This window comes from Megascapheus bottae, unplaced genomic scaffold, assembly GCF_031878675.1.
Source record: "Megascapheus bottae isolate mThoBot1 unplaced genomic scaffold, mThoBot2.hap1 HAP1_SCAFFOLD_50, whole genome shotgun sequence".
In the NCBI taxonomy this organism is placed as follows: Eukaryota; Metazoa; Chordata; class Mammalia; order Rodentia; family Geomyidae; genus Megascapheus; species Megascapheus bottae.
Window position 1 is genome coordinate 1969632 of NW_028327837.1, and position 26608 is coordinate 1996239.

Below are 26608 nucleotides of genomic sequence, written 5' to 3' on the forward strand. Positions count from 1 at the left end.
TTCTCACAATTAAGATTTTTTAAAAGAATTATTCTTTATTTTTCAAAGAATTTTATTTTGAAAAGGTATACAGACTTGTTTATTTGCCTCATATTCAGAACAAAAAGAGCAAGGGCCCCACCCACTGATGCTGGCTGAGATGGAAGTGTAGCATTCCTGCCATTCTTACTGGCCCACAGCAATGGGAGAAAAGCCTGCTGTCAGGAGCAATAGCTCCTTAGTGTTCTGAGGCATGTAGAGACATAGGCTTTCTCATGTTTTCTGGGGTTCCGTGTCTTCACACTTGGTTATTTTTAAATTAGCTGCACTGCTCCAGAAGCAATCAGAGGAACAATACTGGATCAAGTGTTGGGAGTCCTCATCCAATCCATCTGCTCATCTGATTCGGTTCTACCAAACTATTTTATTGCTGTTCTTTTACTCTCAGAAGCACATATGAGTCTGGATCTAGTTTGGTAACTGCCCTCTAGAGGTCCACTTTCTGTAAGTTGGGAGGCATGTGCTTTAAGGTGACATTTTTAAGATAAGTGTCCTTGTGAGCCATGTGCTCTTTGGTGAAGGGAAATTCCTCTGGAGAAAGGCTGCAAGGTTCCCCTTCAGGATCCTGTCTTCTCCTTCTCTAGAATGTGAGGGAAAAACTTCTCTATCATTGTGAGTCAATACTGCAAGCAGCTGCTAAGGACATAACGGATTCTCTCCATCTCCATTTGACATATACTAACCTTCAGATCTCCCTTTTTGGCTCTTTTGAGATTTTCTTCCATGTGATCCAGCTGTTCTGTGACGCCTTCTACAATTTCACACTTGCTCTCCAGAAGTTCAGGAGCAAATTTTGCATCCTCCAGGCCTGCTCCAGCCTTTCCATGAGCTCTGCAAGAGTTAGGACCACCTCCTCACTGAGTCTTGCCCTATGAAATCCAGTTCCTCTGCCATCTTCTCTGAAACCAGGAACCTCACCTCCCGCCATCCAACTCCCGCACTCCTGCACCAAGATTTTGTTTTTAACTTTAGACTCTAGATATATTTATGGCTATTTTCCCCATATATTTATATATCTTAGTTTACTCTAGAAGATGACAAGACAGCTTCCCCCCAGTAAAACCCTGTCCTAGGTAAATTTGCTTTACTTAGGTAGCAAGAGGATAACATTAAACATGGAAGCTTTAATTTGTGGCACTGAATGATGGCCTAAACAGGGCACCCTTCAGAAAGTACAATTAATGACCCACCTAGCTTTTCAGCAATACAAGCATGTTGAGGTCTTCCAGCCCATTTGCTTGACATTCGTGTTTTATGCCTTGAAGCTTCTTTGTAATGGCATGGAGTTCACACAGATCATTTGACTTTTTTTGCTCCCACAAAAATATCAACTCTTCTAGAATTTGTAGTTTCAAAGCTTGCATCATACAAAGCATAGTGACAACCTGTTTCAAGAAGCACTCCCCCAAATGCTTGAAAGGATCAGTTATGGTAACACCAACATCTCCATCCAAAATTACTTTGCCTTCTTCAACAATGATGTAAGTTTTGTCTGCAATGAGACAAAAAAGGACAACCTTCTTCCTTTTCTTGCTTTATTCTGGTGTGGAGAATTTTTAAACTTCCATGTCATAGAAAATGTGACACACTTCAGCAACTTGCACTCTAGAGGCCATCTTGGCTGGGGTGGTCACAGGGACTGGAAGGGCTGGGAAGGGAGACGGCCAGTATCTAGACTTCAGAGCATTTTCCTCACTGAAGCGGGCATTAAGATCTTTACAGACTATTCCTCTGTCTTTGGTTTGAGATAGGATATGTGTAGCAAGTCATTTAAGTGTCTAGCATGGGCAAGTTCTTGGGTCCAATCCCCATTACAATGCAAGAGAAAGACAATTGGACAAAGGGAAGACATAAAAGATGAAGACACAGAAGAAAAAGAGTAGGGGGAGAAAGTGGCAGGAAGAGGAGAAGAAGGGGGAGGAGGGCAGGGGGGAGTGATTTTCTTTTTGAGGGAATCATCATTCCTACATTTGTCACTTAGATACTTCATGTGGACTCTCTCAGGGAGATTAAAGTTCTCTTAAGTTTTACAAAGCAGTAGTGATTTAATTGTTTTATTTGGAGGTAATAGGATGTAGGAGGCTCCACTGTTTTCTGAAGACTCTTTAGCAGAAAACAATGAAACTAAAATCCTAGAAGTATTCATTATCCTGCCAGAGTGCTTCTGCTATGGTGCTTCTACCAAGTGAAGTGAGGGCCACATTCTAATCCCAAGGATCGAGCTCCTGCCTCAGGACTATGGTTTCTGAATCCTATCTGAGACAGAAGCATCAAGATGATGCTGAAGAATGGATGAGATGAAGGAATCAGCAAACTGGGTGGATTGAGGGCATTTACACCTCCAAACTACAGCTGATTGAAAAGACAAATCAATGTTGTCACTGACATTTGATTTGATTGTGAATGCCACAGCTCAAGTCTTGAGTCATCTCACTTTACAGTCAATATATTTCATGAAAAAATTATCAAGTATCACTGGGTGCCATTGGCTGACCCCTGCAATCCTAGCTATTCAGGAGGCTGAGATTTGAGGACTGCAGTTCAAAGTCACCAAAGCACAAAACTCCAGGAGACTCTAATTAATCATCAGAAAACTGGAAGTGCAGCTATGGCTCCAGGAGCATAGCACAAGCTTTGAGCTGAAGACTTCTGGGAGAGCAGCCAAGCCCTGAGTATAAGACTCTGGACCAACGCCCACCGCATTCTCCCCCAAAATCAAGTATCAAGCCAGGTGAAGGAAAAAGAAAGAAAGAAAAAAGACAGACAGAGAGAGACAGATAGAGACAGACAGAGAGACAGAGACAGAGAGATGGAGAAAGGGAGGGAAGGAGGAAGGATGGAAGGAAGGGAGTGAAACTAAGAAAGAAAGGAAATAAAAGAAAAAATAAACAACTGGTCTGAGTGGGTGGTCTACTATTAGATTGCCTATCTAGCACACAGGAAACCCTAGGTTTGATTCCTAGGTACTACATGCACATAGAAAAACTCAGAAGTGCTGCTATAGTGGTAGGTTGTGATAGAGTGATAGATTGCAACAGCTCAAGGACAGTGCCCACACCCTGAGTTCAAGACCCAGGACTAGAAGGACAAAACCAACTAAACAAAGCAAAACAGCCGAAAAACTCAAGGTTCAGTGTTTCATCTCTGTGAAGACATATCAAGACTTTATAGGGCTGTGAGAGAAGCTCCATCAGGAATGATGAAGGAACTTGTGAAGGCCTGGGGCACCCACCTAACATAGAGACAACACTACCTGAGAGGGAAGAGCACTTGTAGGATTCTTAGCTTCACTGAACTTTCTGAAGGCACCTCTGCTTCCTGCCTACCACTACCTCATGCTGTTCCAAATGCGATTGTCTTTATGTAGCCACCCCAAGAAGAGTCTTATATCTAAACAAATGATAAATTCCAGGAGACAGGAGACTCACCTAAGAATTCTCCATGTGTGTGTTTTTATACATATATATATATATATATATATTGGCACTGCTTTGCTGAAATTATGGAATCATGTATACTATGTACCTCATGAATACTATACACCTGGTACTTTTTACCTCAGTCAAGGTAGACGACACAGATTCTGGGCAATGGTGTCTCATGCCTGTAATGGTCAGTACTGTTGAGATCTCATGAAGACCATGGTTCAAAGACAGCATAGGCAGGAAATGTATGAGATTGTGATTTCCATTTAACTTGCAAAAAGCTGAAAGTATGGCTCAAGTGGTAGAGTACCAGAATTGATAGAGAAACCTAAGGAAGAGCAACCAATCCCTAAGATGAAGCCCTAGTAGTTTCAGCACAAAAATATCCCAAAAAGAAGTTCACCTCCTTAGCAAAGACAAGTACAGGTTGAAGTGAAAGGATGGAAAAAGGTATTCCCAGAATGGAGCTGAAAAGGAAGAAAATGAAAATGTATTTCTATGTAACAAAGAAAACTTGAAAATAATACAAGATGAAAGTGACTTCATGTGGCTAAGATACTGCAATGATTAGCAACAAAAAGGCAGCTAAGCCTCAATGCACCCAATTTCACACAACAGACACCGCTGCACATAAATGAGGAGATGGATCCCAACCATGTTAGATCCTCTCCATAGAATCCGCAACCGATTCAACCAATGACATATAGCCAATGGAAGCACATATCTGCCTAATATTCCACTCAACAGTCACAGAATAAGTATCATCCCAGCACTCCCCAAGCTTTCTCCAAAGGAAATATTTACAGCACAAAGGCAGAATTGTTCTTTTCCTTCTCTATTACAATGTAATTATACAAATGGTTTTCTTTGTAGAGTATAAAGGAAGTCTTAATAGACACACATAAGAAATGATTGGGGGAGCTCTGTTTAGTCTTTTGAAGAAATGCCATACTGCTTTCCATAGTGGTTGAAGGAATTTGAACTCCCACCAACAGTGGAGTAATGATCCCTCCTGTCCACATCCTCTCCAGCATCTGTTGTTATTAGATTTCTCAATCACGGCCATTCTAACTGGAGTGAGGTGGAACCTTAGAGTTGTTTTGATTTGCATTTCTTTTATGGCCAGAGATGTCGAGCATTTCTTCATGTGTCCATAGGCCATTCATATTTCTTCTTCAGAGAAGACTCTTAAGTCTTTGGTTCATCTGTTTACTAGATGGTTGTTTCTTTGGAGATTAGTTTTGAAGTGATTCATTTTTTTTGAGCTGTTGATACATTTTAGATGTGAGGCCTTTGTCTGTTGTATGGTTAGTGAAGATCTTCTCCCACTCTGTAGGTTGTCTAGTTAATTTTCTAGCTATGTCCTTTGCCATACAGAAGCTCTGCAGTTTAACGCAGCCCTACTTATCTAGACATAGAGCTCCCCTATGATCCAGCAATTCCACTACTTGGCATCTACCCAATCGTCCAGAAACAAGGACATACTAAAGCCACTAGCACAACGATGTTCATTGCAGCACTAGTTACCATAGCAAAGAATGGAACCAACCCAGATGCCCCTCAGTTGATGAGTGGATCAACAAGATGTGGTATTTATACACAATGGAATTCTATGCTGCTGTCAGGAAGAACAACATCGCCCCATTTGGAAGGAAATGGAAACACTTAGAAAAAATCATATTAAGTGAAGTAAGTCAGACTCAAAGGAGCATAGGCTCTATGGTGTCCCTCATTTGTCATAATCAGTAGAAACCTTGAGCTCCCCTAGCAGAGATATACAATAGAACAAAACCTAGATACATAAGCCCATGTCGTATGACACTAAATGAAAGGACCTCCAGGATATAGAAACAAAAGCCATATAATGAGTGATTGTTGTCCTTAATGTACTGTTATCTCTCATCTTTTTTGCCGTCCCTTGGTTATCTCATATTGTTACAGTATTTCACCTTGTTATCTGATATATTGTATATACGTATATTTGGTTATTTGAAAACAGATAGGGAAGGGGGGAAAACAAGATAATGTTCCGGGGGGAAGGGAGGGAAATGGGGACCAAGACATGAGAAAGGGTATCAATGTATGTGAAGTGATGCACCTTCAATCTGGTGAATATAATGTAACCCTTCCATTAATTACAAAAAATATATGGGAAAAAAGAAATGATTGTATTACTGCATGCTATCATCCCATGATGGAATTCCAGTAGAAATAGACAGCTAGATAAACTACAGAATATATTGAAATACATAGAAGTAGAACAAAACATTTTTGAACGGTTGGTTGATGGTTATTGGAGAAATATGGGGGGATATGTAATCAAGTCTAGAAGATACCTGACAATGTGCTTTGTTTTCATCCTGTAGCGATATCTTGTCTGATACCACAACAAAACGTGATGAACTTAACAACAATGAAGGGTATGTTCTGAACATATATGCACCACTCACCTAGGTATACTTATAGATATTAACATGAATGTAGGTACAGACACACATGAAAGTATAGTCAAAGAAAGGAAAGTGATTTAGATTAGAGAACTTTCTTGGAAGTATTGATGACAATACAGGATTTTTGATATTTTTCTAAGATGCATTGGATGTAATATCTGCAGCTACCTTTCTCAAACCTTAGCTGTCTTAAGAATAAATATCAAGAATTCTTCTTATTCCTAATCTATTGTAATGGCCAAAGCCAATTCAGTGTTTTGATGGAAGCCCCAGCAGGATAAGAAACTACTCTGCAGGTGCTCCATTATCTCCAGCTAGAGGATACAACACCAGCATTGATCCTCCTCCTCCTACACCACCTCCTCCTCCTCCTCCTCCTCCTCCTCTTCCTCCTTCTTCTTCCTCTTTCTCTCTCTCTCTTTCCCTCCCTCCCTCCCTTCCTCCCTCCCTCCCTCCCTTCCCCCTCTCTCTCCCCCCTCCCTCCCTCCCCCCCTCTCTCTCTCCCTCCCTTCCTCCCTCCCTCCCTCCCTTCCCCCTCTCTCTCCCCGCTCCCTCCCTCCCCCCCTCTCTCTCCCTCCCTCCCTCCCTCCCTCCCTCCCCCCCCTCTCTCTCTCCCTCCCTCCCTCCCTCCCTCCCTCCCCCCCCCTCTCTCAGAATGAGAAAAGACTAGTCCTTAGGGAAGTTTTAATTTGAAATATGTTTTCCTATAATGGCTCACCTCCAAGGTGTATTTCAAGCCTTAAACAAAATTCTGCCCAACTACGTGTCAGATGTCCATATCAAGAGATGATGATGAAGACACGAGAATCTTTTTGGGCCCGTGTTTATCCCGATGTACCTCATTTCATTGCTCTGGGAATTGGGTTGGCCAATATATAATGACTTGACTAGGTTTCCAGTTGTTCATGGAGAACTGACAGCTGAGGACAGGCCCCTCATATTGTATGTGCTTTATTTAGTGGATGAAAAGTCTCTTACCATCAAGTCAGGGTTAGAATTTTATGTGAAAGGTAAATATTACACTAAAGATTCAAAACTTGGTGTATGGTATATGTATGTTTGTTTCCTCATATATTCTGGATGTGAAGGTGAAAAACTCATGAAACATAAATGTAAATATTTTAGTTGTTTATTAAAAGCATTTCATTATAAAACTGGTGTAGAATATCCCTTTAAATTGATATTATACAGGACTTTGGTTTTGGTTAATCTTGTACAATGCATGTACTTTTGTTTGGATTTGCACCAAAGTTTCGGTTCCTAAGACCAACAGATCACTCTTTTCCTTAAAAGGTAAAAAAGCCATATCAAGAGAGACAAAATGTGACTGATTTTATTTTTGTTCACATTTTACAGCAACCACATGAAGAAAATTGCAAATAAAATTCTACTGTCTCTATCATTCAGGTGGGTAAGACTGTAGAAATACAAGCAATGAAGTATGTATATAAAATATAACATCAATATTTGAAGTGAAAAGAATCTAAGAAAGTCCAAACTGAGCAACAAGAGTTTCTACTGTTAAGATGTTGAAAAATAACCCGTGTGTGCCTTCATACTATAATCCAATTGATCTTGGAAAATTGTCTTAAGCTGGTCTTATAACTCAGAAAAAAATGGCATTTAAGCAAGTCTATGTAATGACATATGGCTATGTGTTTTTCTACTCATGAAAGTAAGTAAATATAAGTTGGGTGCTGGTGGCTCACATCTCTAATCCTTGCTGAAAGCTAAGGATTACCACTGGAAGCCAGCTTGGACAGGAAAGTTCTTGAGATTCTTATCTCAAGAAAAAGCCAGAAGTGGCATTTTGGCTCAAGTGAGTTTGCTAGTCTTGAGCAAAAGCAGCTCAGGGACAGCACCTAGAGTACAAGGCTCAGGAATGGAAAAGGAAGAAGGAAAGACAGAAATACTGGAAGAATGAGAGGAGGGGTGTGAGGGAGAGGGAGAGGGAGATTGAGAGGGGGAGGGTGTGGGAGAGGGAGAGGGAGTGCAAGGAAGGAAGGAGGGAAGCAAGGAAGGAAGGAAAGTAGGAAAGAAGGAAAGAGGGAAAAGTATGGAGGGAGTGAGGAAAGAAGGAAAGCAAAAATAAAGGAAAGAATAACAACGAAGTGTTAAACTTTTGGAAGTATAGGTTGTATTCTAATAACTCCCTTATTTATGTGATTCCTCCATTCTGGAAACACGTTCCTTAGGCTTCCACTCTACATATGAGAATAATTTTATACTGTGCCTTAGAGTACATAAAAATTAATAGTATTTTCATTTGAGTTTCAGTTTTAAAGACTTTGAAATCTTCTCAATTCATCGTCATAACGACATAAACGATACAATCAACCAATGGGTAGTCCGTTTAAAATATGTGACAGAAAGGCTTCAAAGCACTTAGAGTTCAATTCCATAAATATGTATGGAATTGAATTCTTTTTCATATGTCCATAGCTGCGCAAGGAGTACCCCCAAATAAATAATCATATCCATGTTAAAATCCTCAATAAAAATCTTAGGATCCAAGTGGGCATTAGTCATTTTAGGGCCTCATGCTTCCTGGACAGGCATTTCACTGACTGAACTAGACTTCTAGCCCTTCCTGCTTTCTTATTTCTGAGATAAGGTTTGGCTTTTTGCTCTGACTGGCCTGGACTTCAGTAGGAAGACTGAAGTTGCCTTACTGACCTGGCTGGGACAAGAGGCTCACATCATCACACCTAGCTTGTCTTGTTGAAGTGGGTTTGTGGAATTTCTTTGCTGGGGCTGGCCTTGACCTGGTATCCTCCTCAGTCTCATGAGTAGCTAATATCATAGCTATGAACCACCACACACAGGCAGGTAGTCCTTCAAGCGCTAGGTCAGTTATGCCTTCACTGAGCTTTAACTATTACAGTCTGACAAAGATTCAGATTGATGACTTTTAATGTGCTAAAAGAAACTGATAGATTCATCTTCAGAATTTATCAATATTTAAAGAGTTTATACTGACAGACTAGTCATTTCATTTCCATTTTTGTTCTAGCTTGCAGTTATTGTGTGGTTTCTACATACCCTCCAGTATACTGTTTAGGAGGGAATGTTGTTCACTATTCAGTGCTTCTATTGGATAAAAAAACTGAACAATGTTTTTAGATAGTAATGCACTAATTCTTCATACCACTGGCCACTATAATCTTAAATAATGTCTTTTTAGCATCTGACATATAGTTTTAGGAATTGTTGAAATGTGGTGCCAAACTCTCATTGTCTTTATTTATTTTAGGATTTTGGCAATACTACTGATTTTTGTCGATCTTGGTCTAATGGTAACAGATATTACAGTTACAACCAGCAAACTCCATATTCCATTAGAGTACAGATCACTTTCCCTTGTGATTGCTATATTTTTCCTTTTGGATGTTGTTCTACAAGTATTTCTGAAAGGGTAAGTTTTGTTCTCTCTGAAGCCTAAATCTGAAGAACCCTACTGAGACTGGCTCCTCCACCAAGTAGCTCAGGCTCACTATTTCCCTTAACTGTGTGCTTGAAACTCCCATTTATCTCCTTGATTTACACAAAATAACATTTATTTGCCAGTCCTGGTGCTTGAACTCAGGGCCTGAGCGCTGTCCTTGGACATTTCTCAAGGCTAAAGAACTACCACTTGAGCCACAGCACCACTCCCAGTGTTTTTCTATATATGTGGTGCCAAGGAATTGCACCAGGTTCTTGGTGCATGATAGCAAGCATTCTACTAGGACAAACTCCCAGCCAAATTTTTTTCAGGATACTAAATTAATTAGAAGATCAATCCAAACAAATGTGTGCCTCTTGAAAAGCATTCTTGAAGCCAAGGCCCAAACCCAGATTTTCATTGAGTAGCTTTAATTAGTTTTATATTGCTTGAGACACTCTCATGGAGTAGTTGAGAAAAGTCTTTGAACAGATAAAGCTTAAAGGGACTTACCAAAAGGGACCAGGTAATTAATATGTCAATGTGTATGTTAAGAAGGAGAAGTATGAGTGCCAGGAGTCTGTCTTAATGGTGGAATGCCTGCCAAGCATGCAGAAAGACCCAAGTTCAATTCCTCGGTTCCACATATAGAAAAAGCCAGATGTGGTGCTGTGGCACAAGTAGTAAAGCTCTAACCTTGAGAAAGTCCAAGGACAGTGTTCAGGCCCTGAGTTGAAGCACCAAGACTTGAGAAAAAAAAAAGAAGAAGAATCTGGGCCCAGTGTCTAATGCCTGTAATCCTAGCTACTCAGGAAACTGCGATCTGTGAATCACAGTTCCAAGCCAGCCCAGGTGCTAAAGTCTGTGAGATTCCTATCTCCAGTTAACTACTAGAAAACCAGAAGTGTTTCTCTGGCTCAAGTGTTGCATGGTATCTTTGAGCTAAATAGCTCAGGGACAGTACCCAGTCCCAGAGTTCTGCCCCATGACTGTTAAAAATTAGAAGGAGAAGTATATACTTGAGGTCTATAGATCAATACTTTGATTCTGACTGGAATTTCAAGTAACGTTTGATAGTATGTGAAATACTAGATACTGCACTCTAAATAGTCCCGAGTTCATTGAAAGGAAAAGTTTCAATGAAAGCATCTGCAGGTGATGTGGAGATTGCTTATCATCTCATTAGTGAGATGTAGCAAGAAAGAAATAGATTGCTTCCCTTTCCTGCTTGCTGGTTTTCTGAAAGGTAGGATGGGTGAGGCAAGCCTTAGGGATGGGCTGCTGGGCGAGTCACGCACTGGGTTTCCTAGCCTCCCTTTCTCCAAGTCATTTCAGAAGGTAGTGTATGTTCTTTCCTGAGGACTTGTTCTCCTTCTTCTCTTGAGCTAAGCAGAGTTATTCACTGCCAGGTTAGTCTGATCCTGACAGACTGCCTCAGAGTGTGAAGATGCTTTTCCTGGAGGACTAGTGCTCACCTCTGCAGGAGTCAGTGGTGGAGAGGAGTCTGGTAGATGGATGTCGGTCTTTGTCCTTTTAAGGACACAGCAGCCCCGTGGGATTCCATTGTGGGTGCAAGGACAGATTATGAGTTCAGAAGCGCAGTTCATACCCATCTCATATGATACTCATATATTGATCTGGGGATAGTATGATGTACTGAAATTGTTGCTCAACAGAACTGTTGCATTTGTCTTCTTCCAACTCCATGGGAGAAGGCAGTGCATACCTCTTGTCCAATGGATGGGGTAGATGGCTTATTCATTAAGCTTTGATTGTCATCAGGTATGCAAGTATGTAATAATACAAATTTACTACTTGAATACCTTCCACCAGTATTATGTTTTCTCTTTCCCAAATCCAGTCCATCCATTTCATAGAATCTATTACAATAACAATTTTAATGAAGTTGAGTCAAGTACTTTTTGCTCTAAAGATTTTCCTCTATCCTCTTAAAGAAGATAACCATTTTTTTTACTTTCTCTTACAGGAAAAAGCATTATTTTTCAGATTTCCTCAATATTACAGATGCTGCCATCACTATCATTATTTTATTTATGGACATCACATACATATTCTTTAATGCTACATTTTTTAAAGATATCCAAAGGTAGGAAGCCCATGACTTAACTGTCACACTTTTCTTTCATTTGTTCCTTAATTTGTACTTATTCTTGGCTTAAATTGTGTATATTGAACCGATTTCTGTTTAAGTTCTGAACCTGATACATTTTTTGAAAATAAAATATTAGGGAAGATGACATGGATTGAGTGGTAGAGGCCTACTTAGCAAGTATAAGAACCTGATTTCAAGGGACTGTAACACAAAAATGGAAGAACAAATGAAGGGAAAATGATACATTTTCATACCCTTGAGATCTAAAAACAGACAGCATTTAAAGCCAGTTAAAGGTGTCTTCACTAAAGTACTTCCATTGGATATAGGAACTGGAACATCATTTTGAAATCCCCCCTTGATGATCTACTAATCTGCTTTTCCTAATGTTGCAAGTGTATTGACTTGAACATGTATGAAGTTTCAGTGGCTCTAGTTATACTTCTCTAAAAAATAGCCGATGGAAACCAGGAAATCACGTATATGGCAACCCAGATAATGGATTTTTGCAATGGCAGTTTGGTAAAACGAAGAATGTTAAGGCAAAGTTAAAGCAGTAAGGGATTACTAAGTAATATGTGTATGGGTGTGGCTGTCTGTCTGTATCTGTGTCTGTGTCTGCCTCTGTCTCTATCTCCCTTTCCCTAAATGAGATAGAAAAATACCAATGTACATTGGAGGGCTAATGTTAGGAGGCTTTTAGCTATATTCATTAGAAGTCAAAGAAATAGATTCTTTCTTACCAAAGTTTCTGAGAGGTCCAGTGTGATCCCCAAGTAAATATTGCTTTGGCTAGGGTTTGGATCTTGAAAATAACCTCAATCCATATGGTCCTTCAATGGGCAACCTCAACACCACTTGAGACCTTGGTAGCAAGACAACACTTGAGGTAGCAGCTACAGCAGCTGAATCAAAATGGATCGGAGTCAGAGTCATGGTCATGGCCAGAGGTAGCAAGAAGGATGATAAGGACAAGAAAAGGAAATATGAAGCACCTGTACCAACTAGAGTGGAGAAATAGAAGAAGAAAACGAAGTGACCAGATGCTGCCAGCAAACTGCCACTGGTGACACCTTAAACTCAGTGTCACTTGAAATAACTGAAGTTAGAGATAATTAAAGATTATCTTCTCATGGAAGAAGAATTTCTTAGAAATCAGGAACAAATGAAGCTATTAGAAGCAAAGCAAGAGGAGGAAAGATGAAAGGTGGATGACCTGGGGGGGACCCTGATGTCGGTAGGCACCTTGGAAGAGGATCACTGATGACATTTGTGCTATGGTGTCCACATCTGTGGGCTCTGAGCACTGTGTCATCATCCTTTCCATCCTGGACAAGAACCTGCTGGAACCAGGCTGCTCAGTCCTGCTCAACCACAAAGTGCATGCGGTGATAGGGATGCTAATGGATGACACGGTCCCCCTGGTCACAGTGATGAAGGTGGAGAGGCTCCCCAGGAGACATATGCAGATATGGGTGGCTTAGACAACCAAACCCAGTATATTAAGGAATCTGAGGAATTGCCTCTCACTCATCCTGAATATTATGAAGAGATTGGTATAAAACACCCATCATTCTCTATAGGCCACCTGGCACAGGTAAAACTGTTGGCTAAAGCAGTAGGAAATGAAACATTGGCCACTTTCTTGAGAGAGGTGGGCTCACAACTTATTCAAAAGCACCTAGGCAACGGGCCCCTACTTGTATGGGAATTGTTTCGAGTTGCAGAAGAACACGAACCATCCATTGTGTTTATTGATTAAATTGATGTCATTGGCACCAGAATGTAAGATTTGGACTCTGGAGGTGAGAGAGAAGTTCAGAGAACCATGTTGGTGCTGTTAAGCCACTTGAATCGTTTTGATTCAAGGGGGGATGTGAAAGTGATCATGGCCCCAAACCAGATAGAAACTTTGGATCCAGCACTGATCAGACCAGGCTTCATTGACAGAAAGATTGAGTTCCCCCTGCCAGATGAGAAAAAAAATAAGCTCACCTTCCACATTCATAAAAGCATGACTGTCCTGGCAGACAACGTGACTCTAGATGACTTGATCAGGGCAAAGATGATCTCTCTGGGGCCAACAATAAGGCAATCTGTACGGAAGCTGCGCTGATGGCCTTGAGGGAACGCAGAATGAAAGTAACAAATGTAGACTTCAAAAAATCTAAAGGAAACCTTGTTTATTAAAAACAAGAAGGCACACCTGAGGGGCTCTATCTCTAGGAACCACAACTGCCTCAGGAAAGTGATGGGAGTTTTCCTAGCTCTCCACTGGGAAGCCATTAGTGCCTGCCCAGTGGAAACCATGGGTCAGATGATTTTACTAAAAATTCCCCTTTGTCTTATGAAATGTGGCTTGTAGGTCTCACATCTGGCAATCTCTGTTGTCTATGCTGTGCAGCACTCTGCTTCCCAATAAAGTGTGTTTTTCAGAAAGAAAGATAGAAACGAAGAAATGAGGAAGGAAGGAAGGAAGGAAGGAAGGAAGGAAGGAAGGAAGGAAGGAAGGAAGGACAGAAAGGAAGGAAGGAAGAAAAGAAGAAAGAAAGAAAGAAAGAAAGAGAAAGAAAGAGAGAGAGAAACAGAGAGAGAAAGAAAGAAAGAAGGAAAGAGAGAAAGAAAAGATGAAAGAAAGAAAGAAAGAAAGAAAGAAAGAAAGAAAGAAAGAAAGAAAGAAAGAAAGAAAGAACACATCAGCCTCCACCCTAGACCACTGAATTGGAAACTCTGGGATCTGTGAACCATGGTTGAAGCAGTTCTGCCAAATGAATCTTGTTGGACATGTCCACACCTTTGTGTTTCTGAATGGAGGAGAAACACCAGCCAGTATGGTTGGGAAGTATTGCAACCTGTTCCCTGCCTGATATGCATGTACTAGCTGTAGGGAGCCTCTGTTACTAAAAGGAATAACACCAATGTACAAACAATCAAAGTTCATTTGGGGGGAAGATGAAAACTAAAATAGTCTATAAATCTGAATGAACTCATTACTGTTTGTCCAGACAGTAATTTCTCAATCTTAGCATTACTGATATTTTGAGAAGATAGTTATTACTTGGGTAGGGAAGAGAGGACAAAAACATCCTATCATTCTTCCTAGATTCATATTTATTGTAGGGTGTTTAGCAGCAGTCCTAGATGTGATTAGCACCTGCATCCATTTGGTTGTGACCACCAAGTATGTCCATATGTTACCCAGTGTCCTCTGGGATGAGGGGTATAGCTGACTGTTAGAGCACTAGAGCAGAATGTGGAGGCCATGGGGGTCGTGCAGAGCAATGTAACATATGTACACAGATTTAAACGTATGTATTGATGAACTCTTCTCTTTCTGAACTAAAAGTATGTATCTATCAATTTTTAGAATGATTGTATTCTTTCGGCTTCTGAGGCTCATAACACTTATGAGGATCTTTCACCTTGCAACTCAGAAAAGACATCTAGAAAAATTAATCAGAAGACTGGTAAGTGGGCAGGACATGTTTGCTTCCCATCCTGGTAAACGTTTTAGGTAGCAATATCAAATTCTTTGTGCTTGACTTCTGTTTTACAGCTTCATCATTTTTGTTCCTCCCAGGTGTCTGGCAATAAGAGACGATATGCCAAGGATGGATTTGACCTAGATTTAACTTACATCACTGGTTTGTGAAACTTAACTGTTGATTGACTTCTCTTAATTATATTACTGTTTTTTGAAACTTGTCATGTGATTGACTTATGTTTAATCCACATTTTCCTTTGAAGTAAGAATATTCCCTTTGATTTTCCCAAACTACAATGTTTTTTATCTAAGGCACATTGGTTTGTGCTTTTTGTTTTTGATTTGTTACTACGTTGGCTTCTTTGGTGGTTCTGGGAAAAGAACTCAGTCTCTTGCTTGCTTGGGAGGCTCTCCTACTTCTGCCACACCACTAGCACTTTTTATGTAATTGTTATTTTCAAGGTAGGCTCTTGCTTTCTGTCCCAGCTTTTCTGAGCTACAGTTCTTCTACTTGTATGCCATTGTACCAAGCCATTTATTGAGATGAAGTCTTTCCATGTTCCTCAGATCTTTGCCTCCTGAATAGCTGATTTCCAAGATTGAGCCAAAAATGCCTAGCTTTTTTGCTTTCTCTCTCTTCTTTTTTGTTTCTCTTCTTTCTTCCTTTCTCTGTCTCGCTTACCTTCTCTTCTTTCTTCTTTCCTTCCTTCCTTTCCATACTCTCAAAGTATTTTTCTCAATGATTTCATAGGCTACTGTGTTATGGTAATATATTGGTAGATTACATCTGGGCACAGGTAATCTCATTCATTTCAAACCAAGACTCCCTGGTGGTTAGACAGTAAATACGATGCAATTTCAAGTGGCTCCATTAAAATTTCACTTATTATTTATTCAGTTTTGTTAGCTATCTAAGCATCCAAGAGAAAGAGACCTTAATCTTCTAAAATCCCAGAGAACAAGTTCATTATCCATGAGGTCAGGTTTGCTAAGGGAAGACGGCTTCAAACACTAAGTTCCTGTTGAGCCTAAGGATATTATGATATTGCATAACTTATTTATTTACTTTTGTATTGTATTGTCAGTCCTGGGGCTTGAACTCAGAACTTGATAACTGTCCTTGAGCTTCTTTTGCTCAAGGCTAGCACTTTACCAGTAGAGCCACACTGCCACTTCTGGTGTTTTCTCTTTATGTTGTCCTGAGGAATCCAACTCAGAGTGTTTTTGCATGCAAGTCAAACGCTCTGCCACAAAATCACCTCCCTAGACTTCTATTGCTTCATCTTAATGCATCATCTTGGTTATGTCACTATCATATCAACTCTTCTTGTACTCTGAGAAAAGAACCTGGATAGATGTACAAATAATTTTTGTTATTATTGTTGTTCCCATCTGTACTGACTTTCCTAATAGGGATTCTTTTGCTTTCCAGACCGTCTTGTCGCCATGTCATTTCCATCCTCTGGGATACATACATTCTATAGGAATCCAATGCAGGTAAGCATATTTGTGCAGCACAGAGTGAACTCTATAGACTCAAGAGCTTAGTGTTGACCCAGGCAAAGCAGTGTTCTACCATTTTATTCTTTCTGGTGAAAAATCATAAAAGCATGGTATCAACTTGCTTTTGTTTATGCGAAGCCCTGGAGGTCCTACTGATTCGTAAGAGCACCCATTTATTTATCTCAAGATAGAGTGGTTTGAACATTTGGATGGGGCTTAATGGAGTGGTTCCAATGATTAGGTACAGGACTGGCTACTTCACTGGGCTGATCTGGGCATCTCTGATCAGTTGCCGCTCCTCTGAGGACTGGCTAATCTGAATTGGCTTTTCTGATTGCCTCTCTGTTATTATGTCTCTTCTCCCAGGCAGCTAGATCTTGGGGACCATTGAGATGGCCTTAGGAAGAGCAAGCAAATGAATGTAATTCCATTAAGACTAAGTCTTCAAGTGAGTGTGAGTGGCCTTGAATTCATTAGCTAAGACAAAAATGAATTACAAAAGCAGTCTGGATTCAAGGATCAGAAAATAGTCTCCATCACAGGATGAGAGGAATTGTGTCCCCATATGTAGTCTTTCAGGGAGAAGAAAGCCATGTCTAAAAATATATATGTTCTTTCACATAGATTCCCTGATAATTAAATAAGGGAAATCCCACTTTTGGCTCTGTAAGTGACTAACTTAATTTTAAGCCCCTTGAAGCTCCTTACTAAGAAAGCACATAAAATTTGGGGTTAGGGATATATGTACGTATGTATTCACATACAGTGAATTCCTGTAGTAATTCCTACTGTTTTTCCTTAATGAAATATAATTGGAGATCTGTGTATAGGTTCATATATAATGTATATACATTCAGTGGTCAATGACAGGAAATGCTCTGATGGGTGATCATTCAGTGTGTGAACATCAATGAATGTACTTGAAGTAAGTTCCTGGAATTCTAAGCAGCTTCATCCCATAAGAGTACTGTTGTGTAAGCTGGGCATCAGTTATCCAAACATAGCCTCAGGACTACAGGTCTCTTTCCCCACACAAGGCAAATAATAAATGCTCCACAACTCTTATGAGACAAGCGAGCAAGTCCTAGTAGTAGAGTGCTTTCCTAGTATGCATGAAGCCCTGGGTTCCATTCCTTGGGATCACATTCACAGAAAAAGCCAGAAGTGGTGCTGTAGCACAAGTGGTAGAGCCCTAGCCTTGAGAAAATCCAAGGAGAGTACCTGGCGCTGAATTCAAGCCCCAGGATTGGTAAAAAAAATAGTGTAAGAGAAAATGTAGAACCTCACTCATCATCAGAAAAATGCAGGTGGAAACCACAATGTGATAGCACTGCAACATTCCACAAGCATGACAATTATTGAATAGTTAAGGGGTAATACATGCTAGTAAACTTGTGGAGAAAGATGGCCCATGGCAAGCTATTGATGATATCAATTAGCATAGACATTCAAGAAAACAGTGTGAAGATTCTCAAACAAATCACACTTCAATGATCTTGGGATCCAATCATACCTCGACTGGGTATTGATGCGACTTAAAGAGATCATTATGTGGCAGAGACATATGTACCCCTGGTTAAAAGCTCACTGCTCAGCAGTGAATAGCCAAGGGATGAAATCCACCTCTTAAGTTTCCATTCCAAGGTGAATGTTGTGGCACCTCTACATGATAGTGCATTGTTTACTCCTGCAAACAACTGTCTTTGTCAATAACACAAAAGGAGAAGTTATATGTTAATCAAATAAGCCAAATGGCAAGTATGGAATATGTGAAATAAAAAAACATTGATCTCAATGAAGGTGAGCCTAGACTAGTGAATATCAGAAACTTGGGTGAGTCAGAAGGAGGAAGGTTTGGACAAAGGTTGATCAATGAGCAAGAGATTATAATGACATAAGAGGTAACTTTTCGCTGAGCTGTTACACAGTAGGTTGATTACACACAACAGCATTGTGTTATATATTATTAAAGAAGAAAGGATTTTAAAGTTTCACTATGATGTTATCTAATGCTTGACATAATAGTTGTATTTAACCTGATTTATGTACATGTATGTATGTGTTTTTGTATGTGTATACGCATATACATGTGTGTGTCTCAAAATCTCATGTGATACTTAGTAATCTGCATGACATTTATTCTTCCGTATGTATCAATAAAGAACAATACGGTACCACATACCTAGAAAAAAAGCCGGAAGTGGTGCTGAGGCTGAAGTGTGGTAGAGCTCTAGCCTTGAGAAAGTCCTAGGACAGTGCTTAGGTCCTGAGCTCAATCCCAGGACTGGCAAACAACAACAACAACAAAAAAAACAATTGGTGTTTAACTGAAAAACCATCATTATGTAATGCATGCTTATATAAATAAACCTTTACTGATGCAGACTCCACATTGCCCTCATCTTACATTTGTCTATTAACGCAATTATGTATGAGGGCATGCAATGAACACCACTATGAAATTGTTGACAATGTTCTGGCATTTATAATCACTTTTTAAACACTGAAAGTGTTCTTTTGATTTTTGATTGCCATAGATCAGGTTAATGTTTCTTGAGTTTCTCATAGAAGAATCATATGGTAGGTCTTTTGTAACTGAGTTTCTACCAGCAAAAGAAATTCTAGTTTTGTGCCCTGGTTGTTCTTTTAAAAATAGGATTAATATTTATGGATCTATGGAAAATGCACGCACAGAAAGTATAGTGTTATATACTGCTCCAAAGTGTCATGAAATGCATTATATTCTGCAAATCCATTTGGTAGAAAGGAAAACATGCAACTATGACAAAATAAAGCTGGAGGAAGAGATGTAAATTTGGCAGCTGGAAGTTTTTGAGTGGACATTTTATAGCTCATATGACTTTAAATATTTGAGTTTGAAAACAATGAGGGTAAACATTGTACTTTGTGTTGATCTGTACATCATAAACATAACACTGAACAAACTTAATTCCTGAGGAGGCTAATCAGGTCATATGTTCCTGCTTGTCCTTCAAAGGGAAGAAGGTTTCAGCATTGTATTTTGAACAACACTGAATATAGAAAGAAAAGGGTCAGAGTGCAGATGCGTGGAACACAGCCACAGTTACTGGAGAAACAAACACAGTGAGGAAGCATCAACAAGTCTGGCCACTTCTGTATGCAGTCAGACCATGTCCCTTTGCCCCTAAGTCAAGTAAAAGCTACTTTTGCTGGAAAATACAATGTGTTCTTGATCTTAGCCATGCTCTCTTGTAGTCACTTCATAGATATCTAGGGATCCAGGAAGAACAGGATTTATAAAACTGCAAAAGGCAGACTGCTTTCCAAACACAATGCCTTTTCTTGTCATCTTGAAGAGAAAAATCCAGAACTATAAACACTGGCCAGGCCTCCAGAGACAAAGGCTAAGGGCAGGTCATTCAGACTGAGACTTGGACAGATTTAACATGCCTACCTTAATGCCTCCAGCACCTTCCTGTTTAATCTGAGGGTCTATCTGGAGATAGACAAGGATTAGAAGGCATGAATGTTTGGCTGCTTTGTCCTTCAGAACAAGGGGGGAGCTAGTGTATACTCTTAGGTCAAAAGAAGCATTTCGCAGACTTGAAGAAGAAGAAAATCAGAAGATTAAAGCTGTGACAAAAGCGTTTTCAAAAGTAGACAGCATGTTTTACTAGTATCTTTAAGTAGTTGTACAAAGGAGCCGCCTTCAACAATATAGTTTATGAATGTATTTATCTTTTTTAGGAAGTGGCTCGTTTCTTCAACACCAGACATCCTGAGCATTATTTTGTATACAACCTTTGTAGTATGTATATCACTTTAATATATTTGCTACTGTAGATATGTAAGAAAGTCACCTTGGGTATCTTTCATTTAATTGTAAATATTACGTAGTAAGAAGTCAGATCAGAAATCTCTGTATTGCGCTGGTGCTGTGTAGTAGGAAAAGTGAGCTTGGCAACACAACATTCCCTAAGAAAGAGATGGGCCAGTGAGAGCGAAGAGGCAGACTTACAGAGGAAGTGCTCAGGAAAGATCTGCTCTTATGCTCAATCAACTCTTCCTGCCTTTAATGCCAGATTGTATCACAGACAATTCAGCAAGTATGTTCTATGATCCACCAGAAAGAGTTGGTGATGAGAACAAGGCGCGTGATAAGAAACGACAAAAGAAAACAGAAGAAAGAGAAGAATGTGCCCCCAGTTTTTTGCTGTGTCTGTCTTCAGTTTTTCTCCTGTCTAGACATTAACACCTGTCTAGATTTTTTTATGGTGGTGTGGGGTTTTTTTGTACTTTATTTAGGGTTAATGTATAGAAGGGTTGCAGTTAGATTTTTTTAGGTAATGGTTACATTACTTCTCAAACCGTGATACCCCTTCTCATGTTTTTGTCCTCTTTTCACTGTCCCCTGATTTCCCAATCATGATTTTTATGTACATTTTTATTGCATTTTATTGTCAGAATAAACATTTAATGATATTTTCAGGGATTGAGCATTTAGACAGCACCATTAACCTCTACTTAGTGGTACCTATGTAGTATGATAGAATAAGCAGTCTAGAAGATAGAATAAGCAGAATGCAGGATGATAGGATATGCAGTCTAGAAGATCGAATAATCACTCTGTTAGAAGGTTAAAGGTAAGGAATATGAAGCATGAGCTGATTTTAAATTACTTGGGATGAAAAAGTCTTTAAGGACAAGAATCTGTCCCTAATGTCCTTCATGTCTCCTTGACTCTTCTGTCCACTGGTCTGCCTGTGTTCCTCTCAGGACCTTTGTGCTGGTGATGTTAAAAATCCTTTTAGAACAATGGAAAGGAGATAAGAATTCCTAAGAGAAATTTTAAACTTCGTTCCTAACTTTCATGTCAGTAGGCATACAGCTTTGACACATATCTCATTTCTTTCAGGCGAACGGTCTTATGACCCTAAGTATTTTCATCACCGTGTGCATAGAATAATGATAGAGGATCACAATGTCCCCACTCTTGAGTAAGTCTGATGCCACACGGATGGTCAGAAAAGCACTAAATTCACTGGGCTTGAAATTTGGGAATGAATTTTAATTAACTAAAAATTTTTGTTAAACCAGAGAGATGGTTTCCTTCTCTAAAGAAGTCATTGCCTGGTTATCCAAGGATCCTCACAACATCATCATAATTCACTGCAAAGGTGGAAAAGGTAATGATGCTTTCCTTTCTGTCTCCTTTGTAAAAAGATAGTTGAGAATAAATATTGACAGGCAGTAGGAAGATACCTACTGCTACTCCTCAGATAGATTCATCATTGCTAACATATTAATATTGTGTTTAAAGGATGAAAGAAGCAAAGAATACTAAAAGGAAAATAGAGAAGGGGAGGGAAGAACAAAGGAAAAACTAATGTAAAGAAGGGAGGACAATGAGCTACTTCCCTTAATTGCTGATTATATGGGTTTCTTCCATTTTGGTTTAGCCATGTATACCTGCCTCCCCCAAACAGTGTTCAACTTCAGGATGGTATTGCATTTGTATCTCATTTGCAGTGATGCCTTTTTCTTCTTTAGCTGACAGTGCTGCACTTATGTATCATGTAAATGTAATACTTTCCTATTTATATACAATGTGGAATGCTGAATGAAGCTAGTTAACAAATGCATTCTCGCCTTGGGCTTTTAAGATGCTCTTCCCTGTTACCTAGTGACATTGAGAATTGTTTCACAAATCTGTTGGCCACTTTAAGGTTTCGTTTTCAGAAATGTCTTTCCAAGTACTGTGTCCTACCACACTGCCTTTTGATTCTTGGGAGTGTGGGGTGATTTTGTATTGTTTCTTGGCATTAATATGGTCGGAACCCAAGGCCTCACACGTCCTGGGGCCCTTTACTACTGGAGCCACTTACATTCCTTATACCTGTTTGCTTTAGTCATTATTCACATTGGTTCTCACTTTTCATCCTGAATCCAGAAAGGCCTAGACTGTGACCCTCTTTAACTTTTTCACACACTTGGGTTCATGGATACATACTGTGATGCTCTACTTTTTACTTGAGAAGAATTCTTGTATAGATTTGGGCTTGCCTTGAATGACAAACCTCCCCATTGTCTATATCTGAATAGCTAGTAATACAGCCACTACGGCTGGCTGGCTTTGTGTTTTGTGAGCATTTGTTTGGTTTTGATTGAGTCAGGATTTCCCTATATAGTCTCAAGCTTGTTATCTTCCTGCCCTTGCCTCTGTGTGCTGAATGGCAGAAATGGCCACCATACCTCCCTCTTTGTCCTGCTTTAGGAAAGGTTAATGTATTGTCTTGCTATTTGTGTTGTTTCTTAACCCATTTTGGAGATTCTCTGGTTCCATAGCGTATACCTCTTTGCTCAGCTGATTATCTACTTTATTTTTCAAAATTTAATGTATAGAGGGGTTACAGTTATATTTGCCAGATAGAACGTGCCAAACTTCTCACACATCTATATCCCGTCTCATGTTTTTGTTCCCATTTCCCTCTGCCCAACCCCTCCCCTGATTTTTCCCCTCCTATATCAAATACACAAGTAAACATCTAGATAATATACCAGGTAACAAAGTGGGATACTGTAACAATATGAGATTAACCAAAGGGCAACACAAGAGTAGAGAGAAGAACATGATACATTACAATAACAGTCACTTATAATTAAGCTCTTGTTTCCATGTCCTGGTAGTCCATTAATTTGGCCTCATCCTATATGGCATTATGTGTGTAGGATTTGAGCTACTGTGTTCCTCAGCTAGGGGCAAACTAGATGTGTACTAATTATTACAAATGGGAATCCATTGAGCCTATGTTTCTTTCAGTACTTCACTTAATATGATTTTTTCCAAGTTTTTGCATTTCCTTACAAATCGTGTAATGTCATTCTTTCTGATGGCGGCATAGAATTCCATTGTGTATAAATACCACATCTTGGTGTTTCAATCTCTACTGAGGAGCATATGGGTTGGTTGCATACCTTTGCTATGGTAAATATTGTGGCAATGAACATTGTTGTGCTAGTGGCTTTAGTATGTCCTTGTTTCTGGACTATTAGGTAAATGCCAAGTCGTGGAATTGCTGGGTCATGGGGTGATCTATGTTTAGCCTTTTGAGGAACTGCCACACTGCCTTCCATAGTGGTTGAACGAGTTTGCACTCCTACCAACAGTGTAGTAATGATCCCTTCTGGCCACATCCCAGCCAGCATCTGTAGTTATTGCATTTCTTGATCATGGCCATTCTAACTGGAGTGTGGTGGAATCTCAAAGTTGTTTTGATTTGCATTTCTTTTATGGTTGGAGAGGTTGAGCATTTCTTCATGTGTCTATAGGCCATTCTTATTTCTTCTTCTGAGAAGACTCTAAGTCTTGGCCAATCTTTTTATAGGATGGTTATTTCTTTGGAGCTTAATTTTGGAATGATTCATTTTTTTAGCTAAAGGTATGTTTTAAATATGAGGCCTTTGTCTGTTGTATGATTAGTGAAGATCTTCTCTTACTCTGTGAGCTTTCTATTTAACCTGCTACCTATGTCCTTTGACCTACAGAAGCTCTACAATTTAATGCATTCCCCTCTGTCCTAGCTATATTTAATTTTTTGTGCTTGTTTGGTCTTTATTAAGAAAGTTTCGATCTGTGCCAGGGGGACTTAGTGTATCTCACATTCCTTCTTGTAAAGTTTTTAAGATCCATTTGGAACTAATCCTAGTATAGGGTGACATAGAAGGTACCAACTTTAATTTTCTGGAGGTGCTTAACCAGTTCTGCCAGCATCACTTGTTGAAGAGGCTGTCTTCTTCCATTCTATTTTTTGGGCTCCCTTATCAAAGATTAAGTGGCCATAGGTTTGTGCGTTGATTTTTGGGCCTTCAATTTGATTCCATTGGTCCTCTGCCCTATTCTTGTGCCTGTATCAAGTTGTTTTGATTACTGTAACTTTGTAATAGAGTCTGAAATTTGATATGGATATTCCTTCAGAGTTGCTCTTTCTGCTATATAGGGTCTTTTATTATTCCATATGATATTGTGGATTTCTTCTTCAATTTCATTAAAGAATGACATTGGGCTATTGATGATTATTGCATTGAATTTGTACATAGCCCTTGGCAGGATTGCCATTTTCATGTTGTTAATTCTTCCAATTCAGGAGCCTGGGAAGTTTATCCATTTCTTCAGATCTGCTTAAATTTCATTTTTCAGGTTTTTAAAGTTTGCATTATAAATGTCCTTTACATTCTTAGTTAATTAATTCCTATGTATTTTATTTTCCTTGAGGCTATTGCAAATGGAGTTGCTTTCCTGATTGCTGCCCCAATCCCCTCATTGCTGGTATACAGGAAGGCTGTTAATTTTTGAGGGTTAATTTTATACCCTGCTACCTTGCCAAAGTTTCAAATCAGCTCAAGCAACTTGCAAGTAGAATCTATAGATTTCTTTAAATAAAGAATCATGTCATTTGCAAAGAGGGCAAGTTTCACTTCCTCTTTCCCTGTTTGGATCCCCTTTCTACTTGCTTCTTTTCTTATTGCTCTGGCTAGGAATTCTATACTATGTTAAAGAGAAGTGGAGAGAGTGGGCATCCTTGTCTCATTCCTGAATTTAGTGGAAATGGCTTTAGCTTTTCACCACTAAGTATAATGCTAGCTGTGGGTTTGTCATACACAGCCTTTATTATACTGAGGAATGTTCCATGGATTCCTTGTTTCTCCAGAGCTTCTAGCATAAAGGGGTGTTGGATCTTGTCAAATGCCTCTTCTGCATCTGTTGAGACAATCATGGAATTCTGGCCCTTGCTCCTGTTGATGTGTTGAATTATAGGAATTTACTTGCGTCTATTGAACCAGCTTTGCACCCCTGTGCTGAATCCTGTTTGAGCATAGTGTATAATTTTTTTCGTAGTGTATAATTTTTTGAGGAGTTGCTGAAGATGGTTGGCCAGTATTTTGTTGAGCAGTTTTGCATCAATATTCATCAAAGAGATGAGTCTTTCTTTGATGAGTCCCTATCTGGTTTTGGGATGAGGGTTAGGGGGGCTTTGTACAATGAGTTTGGCAGAAGAGTGTTCACTTTCAATTTCATTGAAGAGCTTGAGGAGTATTGGTGTGAGCTCTGTTCTGCTGGCCTCATAGAATTCAGCTGTGAATTCATGTGGCCCTGGGCTTTTCTTGGATGGGAGGTCTCTTATTGCCATTTCTATTTCGGGACTTGACATAGGTCCGTTTATTTGGACTAGGTCTTCTTGGTTCAGCTTGGGTATGCTAATATTGGCGAGAAATTCATTCATCTCTTTTAGATCCTCAAATTTGTTGGCATAAAGTTAGAGATGTATTCCATTATGATGTTCTGTACCTTGGTAATTTCTGCTGTGATATTTGCATTCTTGTCTATGATTTAGTTTAATTTTGTTTTGTTTTGTTTTGTATTTTGGGGACCTCAAATCTAAAACATATCAGCAGCTCAAAAAATTGAATGACTCCAAAACTAATCTCCAAATTAACAACCATCCCATTAAAAGATGGGCCAAAGACTTAAAGAGAGTCTTCTCTGAAGAAGAAATAACAATGGCCTATAGACACATGAAGAAATGCTCAATATCTCTGGTCATAAAAGAAATGCAAATCAAAACAATTCTAAAATTCTACCTCACTCTAGTTACAATGGCCAGGATCAAGAAATCTAATAACAACTGATGCTGGAGGGGATGTGGCCAGGAGGGATCACTACTACACTGTTATTGGGAGTGCAAACTTGTTCAACCACTATGGAAAGCAGTTTGGCAGCTCCTCAAAAGACTAAACATAGATCACCCCATGATCCAGCAATTCCACCACTTGGCATTTACCCAATTGTCCAGAAACAAGGACATACTAAATCCACGAACCCAACAATGTTCATCGCAGCACTATTTACCATAGCAAAGATATGGAACCAAACCAGATGTCCCTCAGTTGATGAGTGGATCAACAAGATGATGTGGTGTTTATACACAATGGAATTCTATGCTGAGGTCAGACATAATGACATTGTCCCACTTGTAAGGTAATGGAAAGGCTTAGAAAAAATCATATTAAGTGAAGTAAGCCAGACTCAAAGGAACATATGCTCAATGGTTTCCCTCATTTGTCATAATCAGTAGAAACCTTGGGCTCTCCTAGCAGAGATTTACAATAGAACAAAATCTAGTAAGCACC

The 26608-nt window shown here is 39.5% G+C and overlaps 2 protein-coding genes and 1 pseudogene across 2 annotated transcripts in view; 2 read left to right on the plus strand and 1 right to left on the minus strand.

The window, feature by feature from the left end:
* Positions 1-26608, minus strand: part of LOC150039056 (uncharacterized) — a 341232-nt gene that overhangs the window by 172281 nt on the left and 142343 nt on the right. The gene's annotated exons all lie outside the window — the stretch shown is intronic.
* The window catches only part of LOC150039066 (phosphatidylinositol 3,4,5-trisphosphate 3-phosphatase TPTE2-like), a 71641-nt gene that overhangs the window by 22102 nt on the left and 22931 nt on the right, over positions 1-26608 (plus strand). The window contains exons 14-23 of the mRNA XM_090328054.1: positions 5831-5884; positions 7271-7321; positions 9168-9329; positions 11326-11445; positions 14819-14918; positions 15032-15095; positions 16368-16432; positions 20168-20228; positions 21336-21417; positions 21518-21606. Of these exons, the coding sequence (XP_090184180.1) occupies positions 7278-7321; positions 9168-9329; positions 11326-11445; positions 14819-14918; positions 15032-15095; positions 16368-16432; positions 20168-20228; positions 21336-21417; positions 21518-21606 (787 nt within the window). The 5' untranslated portion in view covers positions 5831-5884; positions 7271-7277. The remainder of the gene's footprint in view (positions 1-5830; positions 5885-7270; positions 7322-9167; positions 9330-11325; positions 11446-14818; positions 14919-15031; positions 15096-16367; positions 16433-20167; positions 20229-21335; positions 21418-21517; positions 21607-26608) is intronic.
* LOC150039067 (26S proteasome regulatory subunit 4 pseudogene) lies at positions 12401-13677 on the plus strand (annotated as a pseudogene).